Raw genomic sequence first — 25,382 nt, forward strand, 5'->3', positions numbered from 1 at the left:
TCTCTACCTGATATATTAATCATAGAAATATTATCTCTACCTGTTATATTAATCATAGAAATATTATCTCTACCGGTTATATTAATCATAGAAATATTATCTCTACCTGTTATATTAATCATAGAAATATTATCTCTACCTGTTATATTAATCATAGAAATATTATCTCTACCGGTTATATTAATCATAGAAATATTATCTCTACCTGTTATATTAATCATAGAAATATTATCTCTACCTGATATATTAATCATAGAAATATTATCTCTACCTGTTATATTAATCATAGAAATATTATCTCTACCTGTTATATTAATCATAGAAATATTATCTCTACCTGTTATATTAATCATAGAAATATTATCTCTACCTGTTATATTAATCATAGAAATATTATCTCTACCTGTTATATTAATCATAGAAATATTATCTCTACCTGTTATATTAATCATAGAAATATTATCTCTACCTGTTATATTAATCATAGAAATATTATCTCTACCTGTTATATAAATCATAGAAATATTATCTCCACCTGTTATATTAATCATAGAAATATTATCTCTACCTGTTATATTAATCATAGAAATATTATCTCTACCTGTTATATTAATCATAGAAATATTATCTCTACCTGTTATATTAATCATAGAAATATTATCTCTACCTGATATATTAATCATAGAAATATTATCTCCACCTGTTATATTAATCATAGAAATATTATCTCTACCTGTTATATTAATCATAGAAATATTATCTCTACCGGTTATATTAATCATAGAAATATTATCTCTACCTGTTATATTAATCATAGAAATATTATCTCTACCTGTTATATTAATCATAGAAATATTATCTCTACCTGTTATATTAATCATAGAAATATTATCTCTACCTGATATATTAATCATAGAAATATTATCTCTACCTGATATATTAATCATAGAAATATTATCTCTACCTGTTATATTAATCATAGAAATATTATCTCTACCTGATATATTAATCATAGAAATATTATCTCTACCTGTTATATAAATCATAGAAATATTATCTCTACCTGTTATATTAATCATAGAAATATTATCTCTACCTGTTATATTAATCATAGAAATATTATCTCTACCTGTTATATTAATCATAGAAATATTATCTCTACCTGTTATATTAATCATAGAAATATTATCTCTACCTGATATATTAATCATAGAAATATTATCTCTACCTGTTATATTAATCATAGAAATATTATCTCTACCTGATATATTAATCATAGAAATATTAACTGTGTTGTCACATTGTGGTATGGATTAGTTCCTTCTTGAGGAACTGTTCTGTGTGGGGTGGGGGGTTCAATCATGGATGAGTTTCCAGTTAGATCTCAAGGTATCTTCTGGAGTGTTTACGAGCTAAAAATTGAACTCATTTTGAAGAACAAGGGCAATATTAATATCTTGTAATTTTTTATTTTCTATACGGTTCATCCTTTGGTGATTACAAACACTCACACCAAGTTTCGTCAAAATCCGTCAAGAATTGTGCCTTCTAGAATGTTTATAAGCAATTGATGACGAAGGGAAAAGTAATACCCGGTAAGCAAAAAAGAAATTGTACCTGTCTTTTTGATTCCAGGTAAGGCCATGGCCATTTGTAAAGTTTGAACAGCTTCTGTCAAAGATCCCTGTTTTTTCAATATTCTGGCTTTAATCAGGTGATATAATGGATGGTCCCGAACCTCGAAATTATAACTTAGTCCAACCTCTAGAGATTGGTTTGCTAGCTTAAAATTATTCTGACTTGAATGAATCTAAAATTAGAATAATTCATTAACTATTGGGTCTTTTTTCCATTCCATTTCTGTATTCATAAAATAAATATTATTATTAAAAGCAATTGATGACAATGAGATTGATTGTAGAGTAGCTTTCCATGCTGTAGGAAAATAGCCAAAGACTCAAATAGATATTATCTGTAGTGCCATAGAGACATCATAAAATACTTAGTTTTAGTGGAATTGCAAGACCCACTGATGTCTGCCTGAAAATTGGAATGGGACAAATCAATACTATCGGTGTCCCTGATACACATAAAATTACAGAAAATGTCTTTACAATCCCTTTAAGGAGAAATGCCACAAAAAACCCATTGTGTACATTAAAAGTTAAGAACACTTCTTTACAATCCCTTTTACATGAAAATACCACCAAAGATAGAATAGAGTCTTACAAAAGGTCTTTACAAATCCATCGCGTAAATACAAAACAAAATGCCACCATAAAAAAAAATACATTAAGTTTACACCTCTTTACAATCCCTTAAAGTAGATACACAACAAAAATCTACAAAGATTAAAGATTGAATACAGACCTGTGCCATCAAGATATGAGCATCAGAAAACGTAGCGTCTTGTTCTAAACAATGTTGTAATGTCGTCTGGGCATTTTCAATATCTCCTACAATATATAATAATACAATATCGATTCGTCATTTAAATTACTTGATATGTTTTGGACACAAAATCTATCATCAGGACAATTAGGTACATAAAGACCTAACAAAATTAGATCTAAACTGTGACAAAATACTACAATATCGATTCGTCATTTCAATTTCTTGATGTGTTTTGGACACAAAATCTATCATCAGGAGAATTAAGGTGAAAAAAGACCTAAAAAAATTAGATCTAATCTGTGACAAAATAATACGACTACTCACCAGATAAAAACCTGACTTTAGCCAAAAGATAAACAGCTTCCATCAGACCAGGTACGGCTCGGGTTAGTGGATCTAGGACTTGTTGACACCTCTTTAATACAGGATTAGGTGGCTGGCCAGCAGGGACAGGCTAAAATCAAATTATCAAAAATTATTCTATCTTTAGATCAAATACAATAAGCATGATCAAAATATTTTTAAACTTTACTTTAACCCTGTGCTAGTGTCTTCTGTTGAATAGCGACTAGTTGGTTGCCAATAGTAACTAGTTTCTTTTCAACCACCCTAATCCCTATTTATAAATTTATTATCCCACATTTAAGGAACAAAAATGAAACATGTTAAGAAGCGTTGGCATCAAATGATCTATGTTCTGTTCGACAGGGAATCACAACATTCTATGATAAGATATTGACAGAATATATTTTGAAATATCTATAAGTTATAATGAAGAGTTTGTAGTATCTCAAATATTTTCACAATCGCACAATGTTCTTTTACAAAAACTGGAGTAATGTTGAACACAGGGAGAAAAGATTTAGTCAAAATTCTTTTTCAAATTGGTATAAAAAACAAACACTTACTACTTGAGGTGCATACTGTAGATACGTCTTCATAACTTGGAGTAAAAAATCAGGATTCATGAGACAGAAATACTGGACTCCTAATGGTAGACCCTGAAATAGAATGGAGTTTTACATCCTACTGTTTCACGTTACTGTTCCTGTTTAAGTCTTGAAATAAAATAAAATGAAAGGGAGTTTAACGTCCTACTTTTCTGCACCATGTTGGCTAATGAAGATTTTTATAACGTGTAATTCATATCAAAATAGATGTCGAAAAATCTCACGCAGCACGAGATATTTGTAGAAATATTAACGGTATGTATTTTGTATAAATACAGGACAATATCAGATGTAATATATAGACATGTTTCACAGTTCATTGACCATTGTGCTCTTGAAGCATGCTGGACTTTAGGACTACTATAATTTTTTTACCAGATTATATTTTTGATTGTTCCATCATGAGTTGTGCTATAGGGTATCCTATTATTTGGATCAGGTAAATTCAACAAAAAACAAAACCTTTGTAAAATGGTCCTTCAATAAGCTGAATTATCATACTGTTCTGAATTATCATACTGTTCTGAATTATCATACTGTTCTGAATTATCATACTGTTCTGGATTATCATGAAACTTTAGAAGTACAAGTTATAGAAAAATAAGACTATTACAGTATAAAACAAACTTTGTGAAATGGTCCGTGTGTCTTCTATTACATTGAATAAAGAGATTTGGGCGTTTGTAATATAAAAAAACAAAAATTCCAACCTTCAATCCAGCAAAATGTACTTCAATACAATCATTTAAATATTCTATAATTTTTTCTGGAGACTTATTTTTCTTCTGTGCCATCATGGCGGTCAAATAAGATAGTTCCTGTAATGGTAACAAAATACATCTTGAATAATTTACCATGGCAACGTACCTAGCAATCAATGTATACAAAGCATGGCAACATCTTCACAATATCACCGTATTGCAAACTTTGTCTAATACCCTGACACCATTACGCACTTTTCTTGTATCTCGAAAGTTTGTACATTCAAGAATGAATTGGATTGTACGCTAGAAAATACAGCCAATCAGAGACCTCAACAGAAAGACTGTAAACAATATGGTTGTGTATGTAACTTGTCAAGGGTTCTGATTGGCTGTATTGGCTAGTGTACAATCTAATAAGATTGCTTCATTTACAAACTTCGTTCACCCACTCACACCAAGGTATTAGATGTAAGTTAGTAAAAGCTAGACACTGTGAAGATAGCATGGGAAATGTCAAAATTTCTACAGTGATGACTGACTGTGGTGTAACTAATCTTCAAACCAGAAATTATACATCAATAAACCTAGATTTCAACTTTATAAACGCAAAATAGAAAATACAAGTCCCTGTTTCTCGAAATATATTACGATGAATAATTGTCGTTACTGTTTAATCTTATATCGAGATCTACCATATTTACCTCAAAAATTGATCGTAAGATTTTTTGATGTACTGGAACCAGGCCACGTATTCTTGAAACGATCTTAGCGCTAGGATGTCCTAGGTTCTTATCTTTGAACATTGTTTCTAGGATATCCTAGGTTACTATCTTCTAACATTGATTCTAGGATGTGCTAGGTTCCTATCTTCTAACATTGATTCTAGGACATCCTAGCGCTAAGATTGTTTTGAGAATGCATGGCCTGATCTGTATTTTAAACAGATTGATAAGAAAAACATCAAGTATAAGAAAAAGACTTACAGCTGAGCGACCAATGGTTTGCTGTATCTCATTCAGGAATTCTAGTTGCTGTGAAGCGTCATCTAGTTGGTTCTCTATCAGTTGACACTGAATTATCCCTATAGTAAAAAATATACTGTACAACATTCCTGTCAAAAATCATACTGAGTAATGAGGGAAATTTTGCCAGGATAGCGTTATAATGATATCTATATTTATATAGTACTGAACTCCAAACAAAAATGTGATCATGGTGCTTACAGAAACCAAAGTTTAGCATAGTTAGCTTACTCTTTTACTATTTACAACCGTGCATAGCCTATAGCACAATTAGTCACATGTACAATCCGAACAATTACCTGTTAGAGAAGGAACACTGCTTTCATCCATTTTCATAGCGTTTCTATAGCAACGTAAAGCATCCCTCACTTTGCCTTGTAATAATAACTGATAGCCTAGTTCGTTAACAAACTGTGAGTTATCACCATCAATACTAACGGCTCTCTCTATTAGAGTGTACGTCTGTTGTAATATCAGACCATTACGTCCACACTGAAATATAAATAATATCAAATATTTGACGACCCTGTTTCATAAGAAATACATAAAACAATGATAAAACACAATCAACTAAGTGAGTGGTAATGACATAAGTTCTTGAGGATCCTGTCTACCAGTTGGATCTTGGCTATATCTTCCAGCATAGATTCTACATGGACAACAATTTAGGCTCTGAATATTTAACATTGAGAGATACCATAATCAAATTAAAACTAAGAAAAAACAGGGTCCTGTCTACCAGCTGGACCTTGACCAAATCTCTTTTCAATCAACATCTGTGAGTCTTGCAATTCCACTAAACCTAAACGTTTCATGATTCAAAGCTCCTTTGATATTAAAGATAGCATTTTCATTTCAAACAAAGGAAACTAATAATATCATCATATATTTAATCTACTTACCAGCCGACTGAATATCTGAGCCATATGACAATACAGGTGGGCGTTATGCGACTCAAATCTATCAATAGATGTTATCAAATCACCTATCTTAGTACTCGCCTGAAAATTAATCAAAATTATTACAAATCTTATAAATAAAGACCACTTATCAAAACACTTTTATCAAATTTGATACCATGGAAAATGTAAATGTGAAAAAGTAAATGAGAAAATGTAATTATGAAAATGTTAATATAATGTAAATATAATGTAAATATAATGTAAACATAATGTAAATATAATGTAGACATAATGTAAATATTATGTAAATATAATGTAAATATAATGTAAATATTATGTAAATATAATGTAAATATAATGTAAATATAATGTAAATATAATGTAAATATAATGTAAATATAATGTAATATAATGTAAATATAATGTAATATAATGTAAATATTATGTAAATATAATGTAAATATAATGTAAACATAATGTAAATATTATGTAAATATTATGTAAATATAATGTAAATATAATGTAATATTATGTAAATATTATGTAAATATAATGTAATATTATGTAAATATTATGTAAATATAATGTAAATATAATGTAATATAATGTAAATATAATGTAAATATAATGTAATATTATGTAACTATTATGTAAATATAATGTAATATTATGTAAATATTATGTAAATATAATGTAAATATAATGTAATATAATGTAAATATAATGTAATATAATGTAAATAATGTACTTTCCTTTTCAAACTGTCCCTCTCGACACATGTAAGATAATGCTTGATATTTGATAGCTTCTATACAGTGAAAATCTTGATCAATAGCTTTTATCCGGATAACAATTTAAATTCATGAGGATCCTTTCAACCAGCTGATCCCAGGTCAAACCTCTTGACAATGATCTTACACAGATAACAACTTAGGTTCATGAGGATCCTTTCAGCCAGCTGATCCTAGGTCAAACCTCTTGACAATGATCTTACACAGATAACAACTTAGGTTCACGAGGATCCTTTATACCAGCTGGTCATGGGTCAAACCTCTTGACAATGATCTTACACAGATAACAACTCAGGTTCATGAGGATCCTTTCAGCCAGCTGATCCTAGGTCAAACCTCTTGACAATGATCTTTCCAGGATTATCTGTACCCATACAGCAGGGTCAACTGGAATAATGGGGAAAAAATCCTACAATCAACCAAAAATTCCATATTTACAACACATTTTCTGGGAATTTTTTACCAAGCCTACAGCATCACTAGGCAACAAGACTTGATCCAGATCAAGATCCTACCTTTGAGCGGTCTCGATGGTCTGTTCCCAATCTTGTAAGGCCAACTGTAGTCTCATCTTCTCCACTAAGGCAGGAGTGAAGTTTGGAAACGACACAACAATCTGGTTCACTATTTCTAGAGCACCACTATAATTTCTTCGGTTCTCCATAAATTTAGATTTTCCAAAGAGAGCATCGATATCTTTAGATCCATCGAGGCTGAAATTTATGTCATCAAAATGGAAAGGGTCCCTAATCTTTCTTATTTTTCATTTATGAAACAATACATTTTCAAGCAATGTGACTAAACGGGGTCAAATTGGGGTCCATTCAAGATGACAATCGATTAACAAAATGTTTCGGGTCAATTTTTAAAAGAATCCTTGGTGAAATGTGAGTATCTACTGTAGACTACACTAACTAAATCAAATCTTACCTCATAGCATCTTCAAAATATTTGATTGATTTCTTGGCTTCTCGTCCACTCATCAACTCAATCCAACCTTTTAGAACTAACGCCTGTAATTGAGACATAGCATCACACATTCATCTTATACCTTGACTGCAATAACCACCATTCTTGTAACACAGAATGCAGCAATTTGATATTATCACACTAGGACTTTTGAAGTGGTATTTCATGCACCGGTTAATATTGAGGACAGGTAATGCCATGCAGAGTAACAGAAATTATTACCAGGACTGTCAAGGAATCTTTAACTTGCACAGCTTTGGTTTATTGTCTCATCCAAACTACTAGGTGCTTTATCTACGTGTGCCCCTTCGACCAGTATACTGGACAAATTGAAATTGTTATCAGTCTTGAATGGGACTTCTAAGACATTAGAACCCTAGAAACCTACCCTTTGAACGATTACTTTTAGTGGATTTTTAAGACCCACAGACATCTTATTGAAAATTGGAATGGTGCAAATTGAAGCTATCAGTGTCCCTGACACATATAAAAGTTAAGAAAACCTCTTTACAATCTCTTTAACAAACAAACTAGAGAATGAAACCTACCATTTTAAACTCAGCATTTTGTTTCAATGTTCTGTCAATATATTCTCTGGCTTTATCAGGTTTACCAGCGTGGAACATAAACAAACCAGCAAAATATAAACCCTGAAAAACACGATATTACAACTCTTGACAAATTTTGAAAACTCATCAAATACTCTTAATGGTTTGGGTTAATAATATTTGAATCAAGTTAAAAAAATAAATGAGAATGTTGGCTTAAAACAATTTCAAAATTTCCCATTTTCTACCATTTTGAATTCTGTCTACACCTACTTATTATTTTGATTCATGAGGATGTGCTCTGTGTAACAATATTGACCTAATAAGGCACTTGACAATATTGTGGTGCATCACCGTCGCCGAGCATCAGATTATTTACTTTATATTGAGCTTATCTTACTAAGGGCTCATCATTAAAGTTTATGTTTATTTTACTCTGCGTCTCTATCCACTCGTCTCTATCCACTCGAAAGCTGCTCCAACCCATACCAAATCATAATTTAACACTTAATATCAAGATTAAGCGTTTTTCGACAATTACTTAGTTTTATGAATTTTCCAATTTTCTAGATTTTACAGGGATTCTGTTGTAACTTTATGACACCAGGTAAGTTCACTGATGAATATAGACCGATAGTGACCTTTTCCAGAACTTAAATTTTATGTTCATTCTAAGACGTAGTATCACTTTAAACAGCATGAAACTAGAGAAATAAAATATAATTTAACAAATAAAAATAATAGTAATAAAACTACTAAATTATAAAAGTAAAATGTAATATGAGAAAAAGACAAAAAACTTACTACTTCTCCAGCTTGTTTTCTTTCATCCTTCAATCTTCCTTCTAATTCCTGTACAGCCTCTCGATCTACAAAATATTACAACCAAATTTTACGGTTGAGATCAAATGGTGAAACTATAACAGGTAGCCAGTAACTCAATGAAAACAACACACTCTTGATGTTAAACAGTCCTATCAATATAAGGTACTATACTTCAGAATAGGTAAGTGATATGGGTTGAAAGCTGACACCTGGTTGACTCTCAAACGCACTGGAAGAGGCATCAGAATTTGTCTAAATGGCGACAAATTACTTCTCTACCGATTGAGCTTTTCCTTTTCGTTAGTTCAAAGCTATTTTAGATAATTCAAGGTATAAAAGATGATAATGCTGAGAGTGAAGAGATCTGTAAAGTCTACATGATGGTCTGTATATTTATAAAACAAGCAATACCAATATAGGAGGACAGCATGAAAGGTCTAATTCAGAATAAACTAATGAAACTTACCAACAGTCTGCTGGACTTTATGAGCGTATATCAAGGCCATTAAGGAACAGATATTGACGTCACGTTTATCTTTTAATACATCCAGTTCTCTTATACCCTCCTGATACCTCCCTGAAAAAATTAAACGAAAGAAAATGTATTTACATGGACAGTTAACATTGGTTTCATGAACATATTAACTACCAGCTGAAAAATCAAATCACAGCCTTTGAATGTTTGAATTGTTTGCCCTTTTATTGTCATTTTCCTTTTTACCACCATAAATATGTTGTACCTTGTAGAAGTTTGTAACCGTGCCGCAGTAAGTATACATTGAACAATAATAGCCTTGTGATGAAGTCTTTCAATAAAGGCAACATCTTCGGAACACCGGATACCACTTAGGATTGAGATTGTCAGCTTGGTGTGCTTTTTAAGGAGCTTAGTTATTGGGGAATTTTTCTTTTAACAACAATTAATATCTTTCTTACCTTGTAGAATTTTAGAATAAGCTATAAAGAATTTTAACACCGGATACCACTTAGGATTGAGATTGTCAGCTTGGTGTGCATTTTAAGGAGCTTAGTTATTGGGGAATTTTTCTTTTAACAACAATTAATATCTTTCTTACCTTGTAGAATTTTAGAATAAGCTATAAAGAATTTCAAGACTGGATCATTTCCGTATTTCTGTAAACTTTCCGACGCCACACTTTCCATATGACTGTAATACTTCTCTCTACAGTAATAGTTCAGTTTGGCCTGAAATTGAATAGTTAGTGATGATGATAATCAACCTTTGAAGATTTTGGCCAACAAGGCTAGCAAGCAAACCTCTAAATAACAGAGTCATCTGTTCGCGGCTTCCTTCCTTAAGCTTATTACTGGAGACAAAATGGAGAGATAGTAACACAGTAGAAGATTGCTTTAGTCTGTTTAAATACTCTTAATCACAGTCCAATGGATATCCATTGTAAGTAACTTGAAATAATTGAAAACGTTGGCAATTCATGGACACCAAATATATCGTCTTCGGTTCAAAATAACAGCTACACTAAGATTTACTTACGATCGTGATGGGATCTGACTCTGCCATCTTGAATAAATTTTCTTCAGAAAAATGGTTTTCTTTTTTTTCTCAAATAAAACTCTGTAACATTACAGAGAATTGCTGAAACCTTTTTTCTATTAATGCTTGACTGCTTGACAGAAGTTTGTTTACAAGAATTTATTCATTGCCCATGCGTGTAGACATTTTCCGGTAGATAGTTTTATCCAGTCTGAATTAGATCTTCTTTACTTTATTATGTGGACAATCGAGCAAAAAAACATGTCGGCTCGCGTAGCACTGCAATTTTAAAGTTTTAAATTGTTTATTTTTCAATTAAAACAGTTTCATTTGACACTTTTGCTGTAAAACTGAAAACTGGGATGTCGAATAGAAACCTGAGATCAAAAGAAACCTCCAAGAAGGTTAGTAATTTATACAAATCTTTCCGAAAATGTATTTGTTGTCGTAATTGTCAAGGTAACTAATTTCTACTTTCGTTTTGTTTACATTAAATTTTTGGTTAATGGTTTTAATTGTAATTTTATATAGGTTATGTCTTAAAATGGGGCAGCAATCTGACTCATTTTTTAATGAGGATTCTCTACATCATCGGAGAGCTCGGCCTACCTATCCTCCGAACCACTTAATGACACATTGTGCAGCCTATGAACACTTTTCTTGGGTAAATATTGTCATGGCAATACTTTAGGTGTATCTTCCTACGCTGGTCTTCTCCTGTTTCTATAAATAAAATTTTATTTCAGAACCCTGGCAATTCAAACAGTAGTGTAATATTAACAGCAGTAGCTTTACAAGACCATTGGGTCAGGACATTAGCTTTAGGAAAAACATTCGGACCTCGAAAAATAGGCATAGGACCAGCTGCAAAATCTAAACAGAAGAAAGAAATCAAATCAGTGGTAGACACTGGAAATAGAGGTATGAAAATAGTCTCTTTTAGAATATAGTTATCAGCTCCCTTTGATGGAAGCAACCTTTAGCTTAAATATACTAAGTATTAACGATACATGGTTCTTAAAAATGAAGGCTGGATCAGCCCTGCCCCTCCCTCCTCACTTTTAAATCATTAAACATTGAACAAAGAAAGAAATGAAATGGTGAAATCTTACAATCCATTTATATCAGGGTTTTTAAACCTTTTTTCTTTCTGTTACCCCTTTCATGGTTAGATATCTATCTATTGTATTTGTGTTATTACCCTGCACAAATTTTAAAATTACCTCTGCTTAAGATGACCATCCTTACAAAAGATGAATTAAGAAATGAATTTTTATATTTTGGGTTTTTTTTAGTAAAGAAAGACAATGTAAAGGTTAAGAAAGAAGAAGAATTTGTTTTAGATATAAAACCTCCACCATTAACTCTAGGTTTGTATTCTATATCTTTACAGTGGTTCTTGTCCATACTGTTATTTCTGTCTATAATACTTTATAATCTTAGTTGTAACAAAGTTTTCTAAAAGTTTTTTTAAAATTGTCGTCAAATCCCTTTCACTCAGTTGTAATAAAATATGATTAATATCAAATCAACTGTGTCGACTAAAGTGGGGTGTTTATCAGTACTGAATGAAGATATCCCAAATATCTGGAATGACAGGAACCACAGTTCTCAGGGATGCTGTGCTATAAGTCCTATTAAATTAATCAAGTTTGGATTCATTTTTTCCTGTATCACATGTATTATCTTCGGCTTTCTGTCTTCTGACTACTGTCCTGTTAACACCTTTAAGACTTGTCATGGTTTTCTACATCACACTGGCTATTTGCAGCATCACGATGCGTGTTCTCTATGGCTGCTAGTTTGGGTTTTGTTTTAAAGAGTGAAGCCATTTTAGATTTTCAAGGATGATATTAAGTGACTTTGTTAGGGTTAGGTAGGGATGGCCATATGTTTTTTAAATGCCTATTTTTGTACTGTCGTACAGTATAGTCTAATTATTAACCTTGAGTTGTTTGGAGGAAATATTGTATTTTCTTGTATCATGTATATTCAAGGTCAGAAAACACCATGTCTCATTTCTTTCATATTACAGCTCAAAAGTTTGGATTAGTTGATGCACCGAAACAATTATTAACAGAAGCTGAATGGAATGGTGTCAAAATTAAATCCAATATTAGAGAAGATTCCAAACAACCTTGTGTTATATGTAAAGAAGATTTTGGTTTGCAACAACAGGTTTGCTATTTGGACATTTTCAGTACATACTTATCACCCCTTGATATTTTTAAAACTTATGGAAAAAGACAAAAACAACCAAGATAACCAAGGATAACAATTGATCTTTTCTTGATTAACCTTACCTAATTACCGTGCTTAATATTTTATAACTGATGGCAAAACTTCTGTAAAACTTGATTTTATTTTAAAAGGACAGATGCGCCATTTTGGGGGGTTGATTTTAGTCTTGAATATATGTAAATAGTCTTCAGAAAAACTAGAAATGAATGAAAATCATATAATTCCTTTAAAAACAGTTCAAACTGGGAATTTTACTCACTATTTCTATATATATCTTTTCTATATATCACAGAGTATCTTAAATTGACGAGTCATCATTTTAACATTCAATTGCGGATAATTCTGGACACACATGGATTTGAAGGCTCAAATTTCAACGGTGAGCTGTGAACACTGTGAACTGATTGGTTAAGCTAAAAAATTCTCCTTTCGGAGATTAAAGTATGATTGGTCCACTAAAATGGCTCAACTGTCCCTTTAACATGTGAAATTGTTATTATTGTTTTCAGGTACTATTGTCGTGTAGCCATGTCTTTCACAGGGTAAGTATTTTTTTTTTTTCTAAGCAATTTTATTTTCATCATTCTAATTTTCTGTCAGATGTCTGTGAGTCCGGTAATCATAGAAATGCTTAATCATAATGACATCAATATTTCTTTCTGCTAATAATTTCTCTATGTCTTGGTTGGTTTCCAGACTGTCTGTCGTTTCATTTTTCAACCCAGTTTCCACTTGTCAGTGATGCAGGTAAGACATTTCATTGAAGAGTTAAAATATGCCTGTTATATCTGAATAAGGTTCCGTTTGTTTTATTTATTTATCAACAGGCCTGTCTCCAAGCTTTTGAAAAGTATACTGGTAAAAAGACGTGCCCCATGTGTCGACACAAACAATATCAGTCTCGAGTTATACATGAAGGATCGAAACAATATCGACTAACTTGTGCCACGAAGTAAGTTAATTTAATTTCACCTCCAACTACAATAATTCAATTATTAATGAGGCAGGTCATGCTCGCTCTTCAAGAATATCTGATGGGTTGTTAAATTGATTGGTAAGAGGTTTATGGGTTTTATTCACTTTCCCAAATGCTGTTGATAATATATCAGACATGAAAAAATCTTCTAGTTGTCTAGATAAACTGATGCCCTATGTTATACATCCTGTGCACGTTTAATATCTCTGGACGGTTCGAAAACAAATAGAAGGCCACTATCCTGGCAAAATTTCCCTCACATGGCATTGCCTGTCTTCATTAGCCCAATCAGGCTCAGTAAAGATGGCTTTTGGGAATTAACTTTCTGTCCCATCTTATTTGTGTAATCTACATAAAACTTCTTTCATTTCAATTTTTGACAAGAGTAAATGCTCATTACACAAATTAGATTCATAAGTTTTTTGATTGTTTTTGTATTCTATAGAATTCAGGCAGTCTGGAGAGGTTACGTTGTACGGTGTTGGTATAAAAACTTCCGTTTGTCAGTCCCACCAACAGATCCTAAATTACGCAGGAAATTCTTCGAGGAAAAGGTAAAGAATAGAGTATAATTCTTGGGTGAGGGTGGTAGCTTGATTGGTTAGAACGCTGATATGCTCGTGACATCATATCCATGAGGTTTCATGAGAGTATTGGTTGTATCAGTTGTGTTCCCTACTACCGAAGAAAATTGTCGAGCCCTTACAAGTTCGGGATTGGCGATATTTTGGTATCACAATAAGTAGCAGTAGAGAAGTTTATATAGTTAACCATATAGCTTATTTTATAAATCTTAACTATCACCAATATCCAATATTGCTCGGACCTACCGGTACACATCGACAAAACTTTCAATTAAATTTTCAAGTTCTCTTACAATAATTTATCAAAAAAATCTTTAATTTATATTTGTTATTTTAGCTTCAAGATATCACAGATCGAATGGTGAAATCTTGTGACTTTAGTCTCCATGGTTTCCTACAAGAAATGGACCAATCACTGGAGGCCAGTCGAAATGTCTTTAAGAATTTTGACGCGATGTTCAACATTTTATCTGAACAGGATTGGGAGGAAGTTCAATTAAAGGTAGGTTGGAGGATATCAAAACATTTTGTTAAATAATAGAATAAATGGGAATAGGAGCCAAATAGTTGTCAAGCAAGTCTCACAAACTTTTCTTTTTCTGATGTTTCAGTCTCAGAGTCTCACAACTTTTCTTTTTCTGTTGTTTCAGTCTCAGAGTCTCACAAACTTTTCTTTTTCTGATGTTTCAGTCTCAGAGTCTCACAAACTTTTATTTCTCTGTTGTTTCAGTCTCAGAGTCTCACAAACTTTTCTTTTTCTGATGTTTCAGTCTCAGAGTCTCACAACTTTTCTTTTTCTGATGTTTCAGTCTCAGAGTCTCACAAACCTTTCTTTTTCTGATGTTTCAGTCTCAGTCTCACAACTTTTCTTTTTCTGATGTTTCAGTCTCAGAGTCTCACAAACCTTTCTTTTTCTGATGTTTCAGTCTCAGAGTCTCACAAACCTTTCTTTTTCTGATGTTTCAGTCTCAGAGTCTCACAAACTTTTCTTTTTCTGATGTTTCAGTCTCAGAGTCTCACAAACTTTTCTTTTTCTGATGTTTCAGTCTCAGAGTCTCACAAACTTTTATTTCTCTGTTGTTTCAGTCTCAGAGTCTCACAAACTTTTATTTCTCTGTTGTTTCAGTCTCAGAGTCTCACAAACCTTTCTTTTTCTGATGTTTCAGTCTCAGAGTCTCACAAACCTTTCTTTTTCTGATGTTTCAGTCTCAGAGTCTCACAAACTTTTCTTTTTCTGATGTTTCAGTCTCAGAGTCTCACAAACTTTTCTTTTTCTGATGTTTCAGTCTCAGAGTCTCACAAACTTTTCTTTTTCTGATGTTTCAGTCTCAGAACTATTGTGCAAACTCAACAAAACTTGTGAAACTTGTACAGATATCAAAACAACATTTGCAAAAATAGCAAAAGCAACAAGTTTGCATTTGTGAAATATTTTGTGCAAATCCAACAAGACTTTGGTGGTTGTCTTATTAGAGTCTTTGCACAAGTGGATTTTGGATACTCGTGAGAATTTTTATACCTGATGTGGAAGCAGACATATTTTTGAGAAAATCTGGCAAATGTAGTTCAGAAATGACTCGAGATTATCGCATCGTTTTTTCATGTCTTCAATTTTTCAGGCAGTTTTACGGGCTGACACTGATTGTCCGATATGTTTACAAGATTTAGCGTTACCTTCAGACAACACGACGGAAACTGAACAAACCAGACACGAAGATCACTCTGGTTTCAATGAGTGTCAAAATAGTGACTTGAACATTACGAAAACAACAACAGGAAATGATATGAAAGTGAATGTGATATCAATGAAGCGAAGACCAACAGTATTACTATCATGTTCCCATGTGTTTCATGACATGTGTTTGTGTACGTTAGAGAAATTGACTGAAGGAGATCTGAGGAATAATTGTCCAGTTTGCCGAGCTGTGTATCAGAAGAAAATAATCCATATGTGATATTTTGTGTTGATTAAAACAAATTTTTTTTTTTTTTATCTTTTTTGATGTTTTAAAGGGACATAAGAATATTGCCTTTACCAGCTAATAAGACTAATAGAGACCTTCATGTGATGTACTGTCAAAATCTAGATTTATTAAAACCTCTTTTTGAGAACTAACATTTTCTTTGACTTTGGTCAAATTCTAGAATTGAAAGGATGAAATATTGGTTTATCTAGATTGAAAACAGAAATTGCACCCATTGCATTGAAAATAACAACACAATTGATTCTGATCTACAATTTATATAAATATATGACAAAACAATCAAAAAATATCCAACCAACTGAGTTTTTCAACGCACCATTGAATGATTCCTTTTCAGATCTACTAGAAGGTAAAAGAAATGTCACTTGTGAAAATATTGATAAAACTTAACAGACACTGATAGTTACTTGTTCTGTTGTTAATAAACTTATTTAATATTCTACTTCTATTTTAACAGAGAAATAAACTATAGTGAAAGGATAGTAACTTGTAGAATATCTTAAAACTTAACAGACACTGATAGTTACTTGTTCTGTTGTTAATAAACTTATTTAATATTCTACTGTTACTTTTTGCTGCCTTATCTCTACTTATATTAATATATATGAATAGAAGATACATCCACATGAAGTTTCTTTTGCCTTTCAGTAATTAGGAAGAATATCAACATGAGGTCAGAATTCTTAATGTTAAAAAATCACAAAAATATCACAGTTTTAAAATAAATCAAATCTGATTAAAATACAAAATACAAATATCATTCATGTTATTTACAACTACTATATACATCTAAATCTTATAACATTCCTTAAAGGAACACTACCTCTTATAATAGACATCAAATATAAAGTCTCAAACAAGTGTATATATTCATCAGTTGGACATGCCTGGTGGTACTAAAGAATGACATGTCCACAAAAGACCAAATATTCATTAAACTAAATAATTATTGAACACACGCTTCTAAGCATATTTCAAAATGACTTAGTTTAATGAATTATTACTTAGTTTTATGAATTTATTAGATTATAGAGAGATTCTGTTGTAGAGTTTTGACACCAGGTATAGTCCACTCATGAACAAAGACTTATTTTAACCAAGTTATGAAATTGTAATATTTTGGTCATCATAAAAGGTAGTATGCCTTTAATTGAGTTCAATTTCAAATAAGACCAAACCAATCAAATAGCCTCCTTCTTATAAACTTTTCAGCTTCAGCCCTAGAGCCACATTCCTCCAAAAAATAACAAGAATATGTTGTTGGCATTTATGACAGAGAAATACCAAACTTAAAACGTAAAGAGGTTTTTTACACTCTTCATGCACCATTCCAATTTTCAGTCAGACATCTGTGGCTCTTGTAATTCCACTGCCTGACAATTTTTTAGAAAACCCCTTTGCAATCCCTTTAAAACAAAAATTGATCAATAAGATGAATGAAACCCAGACGGAGACAAATCTGCTGCTTACAATGAATCCAGACGAGTCTGTATGACATCTTGAACTATTTCCAAACTATCTTTATCTAAATCTTTCACCAATAGTAACGTAGCCTGTAAAATATTGGCATTCTGAAAATTAAAAAAAAATATACGTTAATTATTCTATAAATCATAAAGTAGGGGCTGATAAGGGGCACAGAATTGTCACGAGAGGGGAGTGGGGGTCTAAGAGTATGAGACATTTACAAAATCAATGAGCCACAGATATTTTATGAAGAGTTATGAGTGTTGAAGACTTATAGAGTTTCAGATCTGTAATCTATAGATGTTGTAACAAGAGATATAAGTGTTGAAGAATTTTTTCAATTTTTATTCTACCGCAGCCCAAGACCAGTTGTATTTATTCATTCATATCCACTGATATTTCTTTGTCCTACGACAGATATTTTATCAAGAGTTATGAGTGTTGAAGACTTATAGAGTTTCAGATCTGTAATCCTCGCGGCTAAGACACCTGGGACAATAACATCTAACCAGTTGGGACAAAATGGCACTGCTAATCTTGGAGATAACAAAAGAAACTTAAAGACATATGTCTAGCAGGTGAGTTTGAATGGAAACAGCATCATCAATTTTCAGTGCAAACAAAAGAAGCAATAAAAATTTTAAGAATTTAAACAGATGTTTAGTCTCACAGATGTTTACATTTTAAATGTAACTTTTAGTTTTTCATAAAAAATGGAAGAAATTGATGTAAAATTGAGCGTTTTTCAAAGGAATACAGTACTCTAAGAATCTTAATAAACAACTTTCAGCTTCGCACATGTTCCTGATAATCCTTCAAAAGACGACATAATCCCTCACAACTCTGAGACATGATTTGTTGAAAATCATAACAAAAAGACAGACAACTTAATGGAAACAATTTCAGCCTTGTTCATGTTATATATTTTAACAAATTAATAAGCAATAGAAATATTTAAATAAGAGTTTTAAAAAGTATTTAAAAACACAAACATAAATAAATCCTGAGACAATCTGGAGACTTGTTAATAAAAAACCGCGTTGAATCAGCATTGTGTGGTAAAGATACAAAATCATGATTAGAAATCTGCACGTTTAATTTCTCAAAATAAATTTGTCTGAGAACTTAATCCAAAACACATCATTTGATTTCAGCAACGTTTTATTTACTACTTTTTTTAATCTTAAAGGGACAGATGCACCATTTATTCAACTATCGTACCTTAGTCTCAGAAATGGGAATTTATTTAGCTAAGCTAATCAGTAATAGTATTCACAGCTCGTCGAAATTTGAGCCTTCAAATCCATGTGTGTCCAGAATTTGAAAGTTTGACACTGCCATATATAGAAACGACATCTATAGAAATAGTGAGTAAAATTCCTAGTTTGAAGTATTTTTAAAGGAATTATGTGATTTGTTTACATTTCTAGTATTTCTGAAGACTATTTACACATAACCAAAACTAAAATCAACAAAATGGGGCAGCTATCCCTTTAAGTCAAATGCATCCATAGATTATAATATTCAAATGATGTTCATTAAGCAAAAAAATCGTGCAGACGAAAACCAGAAAATTTCAATTCCAAAACGAAACTAAAATCATGTTAAGCTTTAGATTTTAACAAAATTACAGTTCATTAATAAGTTTTAATTGTGGCTCAATTTGTCTGTATCATGAAATTCTAATTTAATCTGATTTAAATTCAGGTTCAGTATTTTGATTTTCTTTATTGTGTATCACTTAAAGAGATTGTAAATGAAATGAATGGAGTTTTATTTTTTGATAGTATCAATTTGCACCTTTCCAATTTTCATTCATACATTTGCTGCTCTTGCGATTTCTCGTAAACTAAGAGTTTTTGATGCTTCTAGCTTCTATCAACAATATTTAAGATTAACTAAAGTGGTTTAATGGTATTACAAGAGCCACAGACGTTTAACTAGAACTTGTTATGGTAGAATAGATGCTACCAGTGTACCAGATAAATTAAATTTATGATCATAGAGTTAAACTTAGTGTCTAAGTTTGAATTTAACTTGATTATAAATACCAACCTTTGCTTTTGTGAGAGATTTTAATGTTGATATGTTGTTGTCTATAGGAAGTGGTTTTAAACCCAGTTCTTCACGTAATTTACTGAAATGTCAATCAATCAACAAGTTTTATAGCTTATAAAAATATACTTTTACTACAATAACAACCTGGCTTCACAAGGATCCTTTGTTCCAGCTGGTCCTTGTCCGACCATTAATCTTTCCTAGATTATCTGTACCCATTCAAAGTTGGGTTGACTGGAATAATGAGGAAAGATGACTTATTCAGTACCCATTTACAGCAGGGTTGACTGGAACAATGAGGTAAGATGACTTATTCAATACCCATTTACAGCTGGGTTGACTGGAATAATGAGAAAAGATGACTTATTCAGTACCCATTTGCAGCTGGGTTGACTGGAATAATGAGGAAAAATGACTTATTCAGTACACATTTACAGCAGGGTTGACTGGAACAATGAGGTAAGATGACTTATTCAGTACACATTTACAGCTGGGTTGACTGGAATAATGAGGAAAAATGACTTATTCTGTACCCAGTTACAGCTGGGCCTACTAAAATAATGAGGAAATATGACTTATTCAAGGTCACTAGATTTTTACACACCAACAAAGATTAGAACAAAGATGTAACCAAACAAATTATCTCATGTAAAGTCAAAGATCTAACAGATCGTGCTACTGTAAATAAAAGTTTAACTAATATAAGATGATGCCAATGAATTTCTCAATCAGTTTTCAGTTTTGATGTATGTAACTTGGTGAGTCACCCCACCTCTCAGATGTGTTTTTTCAATAGCTAACATAATAACTGAAAAAGTAAATTTATTTTCCTGTCCTTTCCTGACAATAATTACTGTATAATCAAAACTTACTTAGATTGTTCGAATGACAAAGCTACTGGAGGCGTTTTACAATGATTTTGATTCTGAATGTTTTCTTCGGTTTGTGTTTTGATTATTGTTGAAATGTTTTCAGAGTGTATAGGGTCATTTGGCGGCTCTCTCGGTCTGTCAGGATTCATTCCCATTGATTCTTTACTGGATTCTATTTTATGACCTTTTTCAAAGATCAATATCGGTGCACTGGGCCTGTCCGTCTGGATAACCTGCCTTTCTGAAGAGGTAGACTCTTTAACTTGAGGCTGGATAACAGGGTTTTTGGATGACTCCAAAACTTGAGACTGGATAACAGGATTTTTTTGTGACTCCTTCATTTCAGGCTGGATAACAGGATCTTGCAATGACTCCTTCATTTCAGACGGGATAACAGAATTACTGGACGACTCCATATCTTGAGGCTGGATAATCTGTCTTTCTGAAGAGGTAGACTCTTTATCTTGAGGCTGGATAATCTGTTTTTCTGAAGAGGTGGATTCATTAATTTCAGGCTTGATAAAAGGATTTATGGATAATTCAATAACTTCAGGATTTCCTGTTTCTTCTGAAGATTGCCAGGTTGATGGAGGTTGTTGCCTTTCTGGGGACGGACAGTTTTGATGATTTGATTCTGGTGTTTCATTCGATGTTTCAAGTATCTCATTTGATTTATTGGGTATCGGTTGCAAGTTCAATTCTTCGTTGTTGCCCGAATTTTCCATTTCACTATCGATTTCACTCTCTTTTGAAAGACATTCCTCAATTTTTCTAAATCGTTGTTCAAAGTTGTTATTTACTGTTTCTGTGACGTCTGTAATAAGTATTTTCGGTTCTGATTCCACACCTGGATCTTGTGTAAGTTCAAGTTCATCGCACATTTCTACCTGTTCTAATAAACATTGTCCAGACACACAATCATTTGTGAGGAAATTTTCAGGAAAAGGTAACTCCTCCCCTTCCTCTAAGGCAAGATTAATTTCTTCTTCTGTAACAACTGAAAAAATAGAACGAAACAATCCAGTATTTTGCATTCTTCTTTTCTGCTCAGGTTAGAAATTATAGGGTGTAAAATTGATGTCAAGTAATTTTTATGAAAACATAGGCACAGGCATGTTTGTAGGCATAAAAATGTTTCAGTTGTTAGAGATGGGCAATGCCATGTAGTGTGCGATGAGGGGAATTTATTCATGGCAGCCACAATTTTTTTCAATTTCCAACTGTGAAGACATAATTTTGGCAATACATTAGTAGCAGCTAATGAACTTTTCATACGAGGAACTATATCGATAAAATAAAAAAGTATATCAATTATAAATAAGGAATTGTATCAATCATAAATGAGGAAGTATTTGATAATAAAAACAACTAATCAAAGGCCACGTAACCAAATTCTACTTACCCACATTGTCAAGTTTTTGTAAATTTGGTAAAGTTTTGAGGACCGTCATTCTGTAATTGTCACCAGTAGAACAGGAGTTATCTGCCAACCATAAAACACGTAAACGATTTAACTTCTTTAACCAATGAACATGTCTTAAATCGCTAATCTTATTCTTACGAATATACAGCTCCTGTAGATTGGGACAGTGAGAAAAATCTTCCAGAGAGCTGATTTTATTTCCACTATAAAAACAAGAGAAATAGTAGTTTTAGTAATAATATCCAGTTATAATGATTTGATAATGGAATATGGATAGAGGTATAGCCATGATGTCATACAGATAGATACTCGATGTGTACCATGTAACGTAGCATAGCTTAAGTAAGTTGCGCCATAAGATGTATTTCACTAATCAAGTTCGCCTTCTTTAAATCACATGCAATGTAGCACAAAGCAAGTAAACCTAGCCATTCTGTCTTCCGACTACCGTCCTGTTAACACCTTGAAGTCTGGTCATGGTTTTCTACATAAAGTCTTACTATTAACCCTGAGTTGTTGTTGATCAATGTGGAACGGGCTATGTCCTAACTAACTGGCGTTGATGTCAGTGAAATGATTTTTCCTCTCAAATATGTGCTTCATAAGCAAACTTACAGAAATTTGCTCTCTGAAAGGAAAGTTTTCAATATTTTTTACAAGGATAACAACCTATGTCCACAATCAAGAATCCTTTCTACCAGCTCTTCCTTCGCCAAACCTCTTAGCATTGATCTTTTAAGGATCCATACCCATTTACAGCTGGGTCGACTGGAATAATGAGGAAAGATGAATTATTGAAGGTCACCAGTTCATATCACTGACTTCCTTTTAAAGTACCGGTATATAACTTAGTTACCTTAAACTGCAAACTTCTAAATTGATCATTTTTCTAATAACACTGACATCTGTTATTCCAGACCCCCTGAAAACAAGACAACAGTTAAATTGTATACCATACATTTGGATTATAACCAATCATATATCATATACATTTAGTTTAAAACCAGTAAACCAAGGAATAGTAAGCCTTATGATAACATATAAGTTTACTGGGGTGACCAGTTCCATATTGTATCTATGAGAATTCACATTGGCCAATCCAATGAAATTGTGAGAAGCCAGGGTAGACATTTTTGAACAAACAAATCTCAAAAACAATCCTTCATTCCATCCCCTTCTTTCTTTCTTTAAAATTCTTCCTCCCAGCACAGCTGAAATATGACAGAAGCTTGAACCAGTGTAACAGTGTTAATTTTAGGCCGCAGTCTTCAATGGCCCTTTCTCCCACCAGACGAGTTTCCATAGAGATACAAGAAGGGCCCTATGTTATTAATTCTGGAAACACCCCCTCCCCCTCCTTAAACAATCCAACAAAGGAACATTCCTCGGAGATAGAGAGCTGATGGAATTTGACTTCAGCTATTTATTGTAATGCCAGTCTCCAGAGTAATAAGAGTTTTGAAAACGGGTGGCAAGTAATAAATAAGGGTGGCGAATAATTGTATGCCACCCGGGTGGCAAATATCCTCGGCCATTTATTGATTACGAAAGCAATAAAAATACATTTTGTTTTCTTTCTTACCAACAGTTTAGTTTTTTAACACTGTCAAGATCCTGAGCTCTTGTTCTGGTCAACACAAGCTTCTCTGTCAACACACCCGGGTCTTTTTCAACTACCGCCATAATTCAATCAAAAAAAATATTAAGACTAACAAATTTCTCAATAATTTCAGTTCAGAGAAGTTTTGTTTACATATTTCTAGTCAAACCGGAAGTTTACAATGAGTCTCGGTTTGTATAAAATTCGACCATTTCATTGGTTCATAAAAAGTATGGAAACCAATGAAGAAAATATTTTTTTTTATCATTTATTATGGTGATGTTTGTAGTAACTCTTTTTGTTAAACAAAATGGAATATCGCCACTGTCCTTTTCTATAAAAACAAATGTCGTCGTGTCGACCTCTCCCATATAAATAGTTGCTTGGTGCATTTTTTAAAATGATAAATAATAGCTAAATAGTGCAATTAAGCCTGGGTTACAGAAGCATGTAACATTTTGAGCTGCCTGGGGTTTTATATGTCCCCACAGCCTAAAGAAATGAAACAGAGTTATCACGGTAACATTTTTTCAGCAACATTTGCTCACTGTTTTTTCAATTTCCAACTGCCGAACTGTCCAAGTCAAAAATGGAATGTTTCTCTTCGAGGCAGAAAATTCCACGAAGTGCCCATATATGAGGGGAGGGGGGCTGAGGTTGGCCAAACGGCTCGACCCCTAATTACGCCTCGTTTGTAGGCTATCACTTGATCTCGAGGTTTCGATGTATTCGATATAACGAAGCATCTTTTGTGAGCCCTTCCGAAATCCATACTATTAGATATGTCAAATTTCCTGCCACATTTATTTCCGCTTGACCCATAGTTGCGGTTGGTCGTTTGGAATTTTATACAAACCCTTCAGTGAGCCATCAGAGAGGCAGTAAGAAACACGTCTTTAGAGTAGGAGTTTTCAGCCGGGGATAATTACCCCCCGGGGGACTCATTTTGAAAGGACGTAAAATAAGGCTTTATAGAAAGTAGGAAACAATTACTATGATTATTTTATAAGGATAATAAGTTCATAACTAAGGATCCTTTCTACTAGCTGGTCCTTGGCCAAACCTCTTGGCATTGATCTTTCCCAGATTAACTGTACCCATTTACAACTGGGTCGACTGGAATAATGAATGAAGATAACTTATTACACGTTAACCAAGATTAGAACCCACAGCCACCATTTGCAAATGACGTCATGTTTAGTATCAACGCTCTAACCGACTGTGCTACAGAACCTCACGATATAACTTTGATTATCTTAGAATTGGAGTTGAGAAGAAAGTATAGAACTCTATAATATATCGAACAGATACAGATCTGCCCAGAGCTATTGTGGTCGCCAATAAAATGTCGTTTTTCCGTTTATAAATATTTTTATCTTGAAGCAATGTTTATCTACGTCAAGGTGATGGCCAGACTGCCAGAAACTGTTGTTAGAATCCAAGATGGTGTAGCTAGTAGCCAACTGTACTGGTTAATAATTGAATTCAGCCTCCAACATGTTATTTATTAATCGACCATCACAATAATACTACATAACAAGACTTGAACGACATTTAG

At 32.7% G+C, this 25,382-nt stretch overlaps 3 protein-coding genes across 3 annotated transcripts in view; 1 reads left to right on the plus strand and 2 right to left on the minus strand.

The window, feature by feature from the left end:
* The window catches only part of LOTGIDRAFT_189817 (hypothetical protein), a 36,092-nt gene extending 25,775 nt beyond the window's left edge, over positions 1-10,317 (minus strand). The window contains exons 1-15 of the mRNA XM_009057567.1: positions 10,182-10,317; positions 9,572-9,682; positions 9,085-9,149; positions 8,281-8,382; positions 7,694-7,776; positions 7,279-7,476; positions 6,725-6,809; positions 5,973-6,071; positions 5,370-5,562; positions 5,032-5,129; positions 4,055-4,162; positions 3,306-3,395; positions 2,719-2,848; positions 2,371-2,456; positions 1,618-1,810 (exon numbers count right to left, since the gene is read on the minus strand). Coding sequence (XP_009055815.1) covers positions 1,618-1,810; positions 2,371-2,456; positions 2,719-2,848; positions 3,306-3,395; positions 4,055-4,162; positions 5,032-5,129; positions 5,370-5,562; positions 5,973-6,071; positions 6,725-6,809; positions 7,279-7,476; positions 7,694-7,776; positions 8,281-8,382; positions 9,085-9,149; positions 9,572-9,682; positions 10,182-10,269 — 1,729 coding nt within the window. The 5' untranslated portion in view covers positions 10,270-10,317. The remainder of the gene's footprint in view (positions 1-1,617; positions 1,811-2,370; positions 2,457-2,718; positions 2,849-3,305; positions 3,396-4,054; positions 4,163-5,031; positions 5,130-5,369; positions 5,563-5,972; positions 6,072-6,724; positions 6,810-7,278; positions 7,477-7,693; positions 7,777-8,280; positions 8,383-9,084; positions 9,150-9,571; positions 9,683-10,181) is intronic.
* A 538-nt stretch (positions 10,318-10,855) lies between these two features.
* LOTGIDRAFT_161737 (hypothetical protein) lies at positions 10,856-16,374 on the plus strand (the record flags this gene model as incomplete). Its single annotated transcript, XM_009057568.1, has 10 exons — positions 10,856-10,891; positions 11,365-11,539; positions 11,914-11,988; positions 12,654-12,796; positions 13,369-13,401; positions 13,687-13,811; positions 14,281-14,389; positions 14,757-14,921; positions 16,039-16,088; positions 16,236-16,374. 10 exons carry the CDS (start codon positions 10,856-10,858, stop codon positions 16,372-16,374), a joined length of 1,050 nt encoding a protein of 349 aa, XP_009055816.1.
* Positions 16,375-22,195: 5,821 nt separating this feature from the next.
* LOTGIDRAFT_119159 (hypothetical protein) lies at positions 22,196-23,907 on the minus strand (the record flags this gene model as incomplete). The annotated part of the gene is made up of 3 exons (XM_009057569.1): positions 22,196-22,427; positions 23,081-23,146; positions 23,807-23,907. 3 exons carry the CDS (start codon positions 23,905-23,907, stop codon positions 22,196-22,198), a joined length of 399 nt encoding a protein of 132 aa, XP_009055817.1.
* Between the last annotated feature and the right edge of the window lie 1,475 nt (positions 23,908-25,382).

This window comes from Lottia gigantea, assembly GCF_000327385.1.
Source record: "Lottia gigantea unplaced genomic scaffold LOTGIsca_30, whole genome shotgun sequence".
Taxonomy (NCBI): domain Eukaryota; kingdom Metazoa; phylum Mollusca; class Gastropoda; family Lottiidae; genus Lottia; species Lottia gigantea.